The 9346-nt window shown below is 38.3% G+C and overlaps 1 protein-coding gene across 2 annotated transcripts; it reads right to left on the minus strand.

The window, feature by feature from the left end:
* Positions 1–657: 657 nt before the first annotated feature.
* znf319a (zinc finger protein 319a) lies at positions 658–7275 on the minus strand. Of its 2 annotated transcripts, none has more exons than XM_082160971.1 (2): positions 7087–7275; positions 658–5440 (listed from the first exon to the last, which is right to left on the minus strand). In XM_082160971.1, the coding sequence occupies exon 2, from the start codon at positions 5194–5196 to the stop codon at positions 3439–3441; it is 1758 nt and encodes a 585-aa protein (XP_082017097.1). In that variant the 5' UTR covers positions 5197–5440; positions 7087–7275; the 3' UTR covers positions 658–3438. The 2 variants fall into 2 exon arrangements, with proteins under 2 accessions (XP_082017097.1, XP_082017098.1); XM_082160972.1 differs by having other exon boundaries at positions 7114–7270.
* Positions 7276–9346: the final 2071 nt, after the last annotated feature.

Genomic DNA, 9346 nt, shown 5'->3' on the forward strand with positions numbered 1-9346 from the left:
CACACACATATATGTAAACAAACTTTTATGTTAGACGCAATTAATAACGATTAATCAATTTAACAGCACTAAATTGCACTAACACACCAAATGCCACATTACATAAGTTATACTATATTACCTGTACTGCATGTCGTATACAGAGTTGGATACCCTTTACATATTACTAGACCGTTTCGATTATATTTTTGGGAGGAAAAAACCTGTTACAAAACTTGTACATCATATTGGTGTAACAATAACAATTTTTAATGTACCATGTAATTGTTTCAGTAAAAAAAAAAAGTGTATATTAAAAATTAATCTGAATTATTATTCTCAGTATATTGCTCACTTTTATATCAACGTCACATGGCCTGTGTTCATTTCACCATTTGGTTCACAAATAATTACAACGGGTTATCTATGTTTACAAACATTTAATTTGTAAATGCCTTGTAGTTATGACATGCCACACCGTTGTGATAATGGAGGGGAAACAACACATTATGGCATATTTACAACTCGAGTCTCTTCACTACCTTATCTAAAAACACAGACATTTAAAGGGACATACAGGAGGTGCTAGATGGTGGAAAAACCTGTTTTTGCTCAAATACAAAAAAAGAAATAACTTACTCGATTCAACATCAAGAATATTGCTTCACAAGCAACGACAACATTCAGTCTCTGCATTTAATGCACATGAAAATAAGAGTACACATATCTGTAACATAACAAACAATACTGACACGTAAGCCATTAACGTTAATAAGGCTTTCAGAGGCATCGAAAGGGAAAAATAAATGTTTGCAATGTTTACATTCAAGCTGTTAGGATCATACAATGTATCATTATTAATATGGATTTAATTACTATTTAGACACTGCATCGTAGGAGGTTTTTACTACTTGACTACTACTTAATACTGTGTTGGATACTTTTAAACATATCACCTGTATTTGTACACTTGAATTTGTTTCAAATGATTAATTAGAAAAGCTGCTGATTGCCTGCATTGTAATTTTGCGTCCAAATCTGCATTTTTCTTTGCGGTTTAATAATAAAAAAACAAAACAAACAGGTTCTATTGTCAACTGATCCAATTAGGCAAGCACAAAATAAAATGCTAATTGATTTAGGAAATATTGTTTCAAACAAAGAATCTGTGGCAGAGAAACTGTACAAGTTGTACGTGGCAAAAGAATAATCCACTAAAAATAAAAACAACAACGTATCCTCCAAAGAGGAAACAATCACATACGCACAGTCTACAGTATGAAGGAACACAAACAGATACTAAATCCTAGCACTGTACTCGTGTCGAAGCCATACAAAACATCCATGTATATATATATAACTTTACAAATTCTACAGCATTGTTTAGCTAACGCAACACCATCTGTTTGCGATCTGCAAACAAAAATACTTCATTGTTTTTCTCAGTTGCCTGGCAGTAACTGTAAATCTTTGTACTACTGTAAATGTAACTGCTTGCAAACTTATCAGAGATGATTTAAAAATGCACAAAAGAAAATGTTTTTTGTTTTGTTTTTTTTTGTAGTCATTTGCCTACAAGTTAGCATGACAGATTACAACAAACTGTATAAATTATTTAGGCTAATCATGCATACATATACCCTGTTACATCATGGGTTAGGTGATGGGAGATATACATTACGAATACATACAATCACTACTGTATATTGTCCAGATGGCCACACAGTGTTCAAGTTCATGGAAGCATGATACGGAGAGCACTGGAAGAAAGGCAGTAAATTTGAAAGTTACAAGGCCAAATAATTAGAAAGAAAAAGAGACAATGAAACATCTAAGTTGCGGTCAATCTCGTGGCGTACCAATTGAAGTCATTTTGGGAAAAGCACGTCACTGACATTCTCCTCTTGTTTGACTAGATATACTGGATTTTAGATACAAAGCAGAACTCAAATGACATGATTTCTTTGTTGGAAACACCAGTCTTAATGAGTTGCACATGAGACAAAATGTTTCTTTTTTTACAAGCTTATTTATGAGTTGCGCCCATTTACGTGTTCGTTTCTGTTCGTCGGGGCGGTCGGTACATGAGGCAGAGTCTTGTAGAGTAGATGCAATGTTGCCAATCTCTACACAGAGGTACATCAAGACTTTAAAGGCGATCGTTCACCCAAAAATGAGAATTAGCCCATGATTTACTCACCCTCAAGCCATCCTAGGTGTATGTGACATTCTTCTTTCAGACGAAAACATTCGGAGTTATATAAAAAAATGTCCTGGCTCTTCCAAGCTTTATAATGGCAATAAATTGCTGTTTCTGTTTTGAAGTCCATAAAACTGCATCTATCCATCATAAAAGTGCATCTGTCCATCATAAAAGTGCATATATCCATCATCAACATATATCCATCATTAAAGTGCTCCACACTGCTCTGGGGGGTTTATAAAGACCTTCTAAAGTGAAACGATGCGTTTGTATAAGAAAAATATCCATATTTAAAACTTTATAAAGTAAAAAAAACTAGCTTCCGGCCAAACAAACATACAGATCTGCCTTAATTGTAAAGAGCAACTTCTGAGAGTAATGCGACGCACTGCTGATATTTACGCTACTTCTGACTTCACAAGTTGTGCATTAGGCGTAAGTAGAGACTGCGTATGTTCGTTAGGTTGGAAGCTAGTTATTTTACTTTATAAAGTTTTAAATAGGAATATTTTTCTTACACAAACGCATCACTTCGCTTCAGAAGGCCTTTAAAAACCCCCCAGAGCAGTGTGGAGCACTTTTATGATGGATAGATGCGCTTTTATGATGGATAGATGCGCTTTTATGATGGATAGATGCGCTTTTATGATGGATAGATGCGCTTTTATGATGGATAGATGCACTTTTATGATGGATAGATGCGCTTTTATGATGGATAGATGCGCTTTTATGATGGATAGATGCACTTTTATCATGGACAGATGCACTTTTATCATGGACAGATGCACTTTTATCATGGATAGATGCTCTTTTATCATGGACAGATGCTCTTTTATCATGGACAGATGCTCTTTTATCATGGATAGATGCACTTTTATCATGGATAGATGCACTTATCATGGATAGATGCACTTTTATCATGGATAGATGCACTTTTATCATGGATAGATGCAGTTTTATGGACTTCAAAACAGAAACAGCACTTCACTGCTTTTATAAAGCTTGGAAGAGCCAGGACATTTTTTAATATAACTCAGATTATATTCGTCTGAAAGAAGAAAGTCATATACACCTAGGATCACTTGAGGGTGAGTAAATCATGAGCTGATTTTCATTTTTGGGTGAACTATCCCTTTAACAAGCTGACACTTTATGTACCAGTCCAACAAGTACTGCAATGGGATACGTAAAACGTACAATATATATGTAAGAAATATCGCTATTGCGTGTGTATTTTCGCTCACAGCAGACGGTCACTACTCTATGCATGATGACGCTGGATAACCTCCTCCTTCTGCAGTGTGTTGAACTGTGTGTTCCTGAAGGGCGCCAAGCTCTCCGAAACACTCTCCGCACCACACACACTTGAACTGGGCTTCACGCGAGTGAACGATGCCATGCTTCGCCAAGTGTTCGCGCTGTTTAAACCCCTTGTCGCATGTGGGACACTTGAAGGGTTTCTCTCCGGTATGGACTCTCCGATGTCTCTGCAACTCGGACGAGTATTTAAAGCGCCTCTCGCAGTCGGCGCACTTCATGGGTTTCTCGCGAGCCGGGTCGCATCGGTGCTGCACGAAATCAGACGAGGATTGGAAGCGTCTGCCACAGAGCGAACACTTGAGCGGCTTTTCGGTGCAGTGCGAGTTCTGGTGACGTTGTAACGTGGAGGACTTTTTATAGCCCTTCCCGCACACGTCGCACTTGTAGGGCTTCTCCACGGCGTTGGATCCGGAGTTGGACTCGGTACACTTGTGCCTCAGAAGCTCTCCAGATTGTCTGAAGCCCTTTTGGCAAGCTGCGCATTTAAACAGACTCTCGATCCCGTGGACATGCTGGTGATACAGCAAATGGGAAGGTTGAAGGAAACCCTTGTCGCATTGGTTGCACTTGAAAGGCCGATCGGCTGGGTTTTTATGCGTACGACGGTGGCGCACAAGCGCATACTGTTGTTTAAAGCTCATCTGACACTCTTCACACTGGAAAGGCCGCTCTTCTGAGTGTGTGCGCTCGTGTTGCCGAAGATCCGACGGGCGTTTGAAGCTTTTCCCGCATGCGGTGCATCGAAACGGTCGTTCGCCGACCGGCTGGCACTGATGGTGCAACAGCTCGGATGACTCCTTGAAATGAAGCTCGCATAGATTACACTTGAAAAGATGCTCGCCGGAGTGAGCGTACATGTGGCGTACGAGATGCTGCCTGTGCTTGAAGGTCTTCTCGCAAACGGCGCATTTATAAGGGCGATCGGCGCTGTGAGTGCGCTGGTGGTGTGCCAGATGAGAAGCCTGACTGAATGTCTTATCACAGGTGTCACACTTGTAAGGTTTCTCCCCCGTGTGCACTCTTTCGTGACGCGAGAGTTCGGAAAGATGACGAAACGCCTTATTGCACACCGAGCATTTATAAGGACGATCCGAGTCTTGAAAAGCGGTCGTTGACGAGGAACCCATGGCTGCTCCGTCGCTGGATGTCTCCGCAGTTGAAGGTTGCTGAGGGTTAGACGAGGAATCTGGCCGGTATGTTTTTTCACAGATCGAGCACTTCATTGGATTGTTTCCAGTGCTGTGTTCGTTATGATGCTGCGCCAGGGAAGTGAGAAGTGAGAATCCCATTTTGCACACGCCGCACACAAACGGCTTCTGCTCGACCTGGACACACTGATGCTCTAGGAGATCCGTGGCTTGATTGAAGATCTTCATGCACTGTGTGCATTGGAAAGAACGGTCCTGGTTAACCATGCATTGGTGCTCGTGAGGATTGGCCAAGTGGGAAATATCATGGCCACATGCTCCACATTTGTGGCCACCTTCACTGCCCACCTGTAGTTGAGGTGGCGGATGCTGTTGTGCATGTTGGCCGTGTTGAGACTGTTGTAACGCAGGATCCGCTTGTAGGACTATCCCATAAGCGGCCGTGCCCAATGCATTCTCAGCCCCTTGTAAAAGAGGATGCCCGACGGGAGGAGGGGCCACTGCATGTTGCTGTTGCCATGCTTCTGTCATTCTTCCACTGTACATGTATGAATTCTGCTTTCAGGAATCAACACTTGCACCAAAATGCACCAAAAATGTTCCAACAGGTGATGGTCAGTTCTTTGGAAAAGTCATGTATGATACTAAAATGGGGAGTTTTGGGCGAACTTGTTCATCATTGTGTGACGGTTCGATAAGGTGAATTCTTTTTAATGTTAAATATCAATCCGAGGGGAACGTCTGATATTTTTCTCCTGCAAACTACACAGAATTGTCTCCAATTGCATACCTGTAATGAGAGAGAAAAAAAAAAGTGCGTCATTACATAAAGCAGCTCATTCATGCAAGAATTACTCAAGACTCCTGCATTTTTTGGAAAAATTAATTTCAATGCATTTTCCAATTACTGGATAAGAATTTTATAAATCCTAACACGAGTACGATCACATTGCATCAGTGGTTATCAACCAGGGGGCCTCGGCACAAGGTGAATTTGAAACAAAATCTTTAAAAATGATGATTAAATAAAAAATTTCCAAACCTGTATGAGTTTCTTTCTTCTGTTGAACACAAAAGATGATATATTAAAGAATGTTGGTAACCAGACAGTTATGGGCCTTGTTGACTTTCACAAAAAAAATAACAGAGTCAAGGAGGCGCATTAACTTTTTGGTTTCTGACATTCTTCAAAATATCTTCTTTTGTGTTCAATAGAAATTCATACGGGTTTGGAACAACATGAGGGCAAGTAAAAGATGACAAATTATCATTTTTGGGAGAACTATCTCTTTAAATTGGCTAAAACGGTGCTCATTCAGGGACATTAATTTATTGCATGGATGAAAAACATAACGCGTTTAAAATGCATAAACACAGTTCAGTTGAATGATAAAATTTGCACTCTTTTATGCAGTTGAACTGAATGTACGAAGCAAACTTTGCTGAAACAATCCACAACTTAACACTGAAATAGTTTGTCGTTGCGTTAATTACTAGGCTATATTAGTATGTGTGTATGTATGTGTGTGTGTGTGTGTGTGTATATATATATATATATATATATATATATATATATATATATATATATATTAGTGCTGTCAAATTCGATTAATCTCATCTAAGAAAAAAGTTTTTGCTTAATATATTTGGGTATGTTATTATATTTATATACATTACACTCCCCCTTTTTATCATTCTAAGCTCATAAAATTATGAGCCAAGTGCAAAAAAAAAAAAAAAAATCCTTATACACACACACACACACATATATATAACACCAATCACAAGAATAGCACTGATGTGATCCAATCTGTAATTGACTTCAAATAGAAAACCAGGATTCCCATTACAACATGCACACACACTCCTAACAACAAAATCAATATATTATTTTAAATGCATTATTAATACAGCACAAATAATCATGCCATGAAATACACACAGTGTAAATCTTAAGTTAAATACACGAATTGTAAAGCCGACTGCCTGCTGGCCCGAGAAGAAAAAAGGGGGAGAAATCCGGAATTCCCTTTGATCGTTTAAATTCTTCGGCCAGTGCAGAATATAAGCCATGCTTTGGATATCAGAGATCCATATGCAAAGCCATACCGTAAGTCATGTCGTTAAACCACCTCGCTTTTTAATCGCAGTTTGTGTTAAAGAAAACTTCAGCTAGCTTTTGCTCGATGCAGCCAGAGCTAGCCAGCGATGCTAATGCTCTCCTCTATCAATCTGACCTTCTGCAATCGCCACATTTACTGAGAATCCCAAACAACACATGCAATAAAGACATAATCTACAACAAATCGTAACGCGTCTGCAGATCTGCATGCAAATGATACGCAAAGCCCCATGCAAGTGTGTGTTTACCAGCACGCTAAACTGTAGCTATTGCGTTAAAAGAGGCTCAGCCGCACCTCGCGGGCTTTAACCTACTTTGCGTCGCGTTTTCCCCTTCGATACCTTGTTATCCCGAAGATCCACACTTGCAATAAATATATGCAGGACGTTTTAAGGCAGGGAGGAAAAATTCGGGCGCTTCCCTGCCAGTGGGATCATGCAGAAGGCCCAAATAAACGTGACGCATCGGACCTCTACGACCAGCCCCTCGATGAAGAGATGGGCGGAATCAACTCGATGGAAAATCACTGATTTTATACCAGCTCGTTCTGTCTGACCTTGTAAAGTAGCCTTATAATGTTAAAATAACCAAATGATCATGAAGTAAGTGTGTCTCCTCACCATGGCGTTGCAACGTGCAGATATTATGGACTGGTTTAGAGTAAATAGCATGTGCAATTTAGATATAGTGTATTCTGAAATACACATTTTGTCAATATTTTTGTTCGCCTCCAGTTGTACTTGTACATATATTAGCGTTACATGTGTGTATATCCCATTTATCTATCTATCTATCTATCTATCTATCTATCTATCTATCTATCTATCTATCTATCTATCTATCTATCTACTGTATCTATTAAGGGTGTAACAATATATCGTGTCACAATATATCGCAATACAAAAATGCAACAATATTTATCATGGATAGTGACAATAAGTATTGTGGATAGTTCACCCAAAATAAAAATTACTGTGTGAAAAAAATCGAATTTTCAGAGTTTTAGTGTCAGTACTACATTAAATACTATAATGTTGAATATAATGTATTATAATGCAATTGGGGAATATTTGTGGGTCCTGATAATGCCAAATGTCTGATGTTACCAGTAAAAAGTGCCTACATTATATTAAATATATCTAGTCAGAGAAAGAGTGCAAGCATATTCATCTAAAATAATTCAGTATTTTTAGCTTCAGAATCATGAATATTGTTATTCTGGTGTCTCTATTGTCCTGTGCTTTGGGTTTCCAGCACCAAGTCCAAGACTATTCGTTTACACACAAATTTTGCATTTTAATTAACAGTAAATTTTTTGTTAATCTTTTATCATATATCTTGGAGTATCGCAATAATATCGTATCGTGAGTTTGGTATCGTGATATGTATCGAAACGTGACATGAGGGTATCGTACGCCCCTACTATCTATCTATCTATCTATCTATCTATCTATCTATCTATCTATCTATCTATCACGTTCCCATAATATTTGCAAAAGGACAAATTCACAACATTCACATAAAGACAATTTTTTTTTTTTTTAAACTGGACGTTTTGAGAACATTCAGAAATAACATTTTCATAACTTAACGAGAACATTAGCTAAACATTCTAAGAACGTATTTTTGTTAGCGAGGTGAATTTGAGTCCTTATAAATACAGTCAGTCCACTTGGTGGCCATATTGGTAATTCCCCTGAGGAAGCTTCATCTTGAAGGTGGAAGGATTGAAAGGTGGTGTTTTAGCATCAACTCAAATCATGTGCAAATAATGTAATCAAGCCAAAGGCTAATCATATCAAGTACCGTTATGTGACCGACATCATAGAGAGCGATACATAAAACTCTTACCATTCTGATACATCGACTTGTAGACGATCCTGTATAATTCGCTCTTCCTCTTCTAAGGTTCAAACACATATGGCTGAATTAAACCAATATTGTCACTGTGTAGCGTTTACTACAGTAAAGTTGAGCGAGTGGATCAGGTAATCTGAGCTTCTGTGAGTGAGTGGAGGCGGGGCTAATTTGCATATTCATGAGCCCGCGTATACTAAATGAAGCAAGGGTGTGGAGTTACATTAAAGCTAATTTAAAGCATGAAGAAATAATTTTTTCTTCATATTTATTTTTAAATATGTAATTTTGATGATCAAAGATAAGTTTTAAGGGATAAAATTATTGATGCAAGGGGACTTTAACTTAGGTGAAACTTAAGCCTCCATAAAAATGTTCATATAGTAGCTCGTCTTCTCATATAATGTCTTTTTGGTGGGATCGATATAAACCTACTCATTGTTTTTTTTTTGTTTTTTTTTTGCATGCACTTTTTCTTCGAAAACCACAAGCCACAACATAACCTCAAACATTTTATTAATTTTCCACATAACTTGGAAACAATCTCATAAATCATTGCGTAAGAAAGGGCATGCTTAGGCATGCAATGATCTCACAACATGATATCACTGGATGAGTAGTATAAAATATACAATAGCAGTTTATCATTCATTAATTTAGATAATGTCAGTCAGGTCCCACTGAGAAACATAAGCTGGTATTTTTACACTGCTTTCA

This window comes from Leuciscus leuciscus, assembly GCF_965113295.1.
Source record: "Leuciscus leuciscus genome assembly, chromosome: 2".
NCBI classification, from domain to species: domain Eukaryota; kingdom Metazoa; phylum Chordata; class Actinopteri; order Cypriniformes; family Leuciscidae; genus Leuciscus; species Leuciscus leuciscus.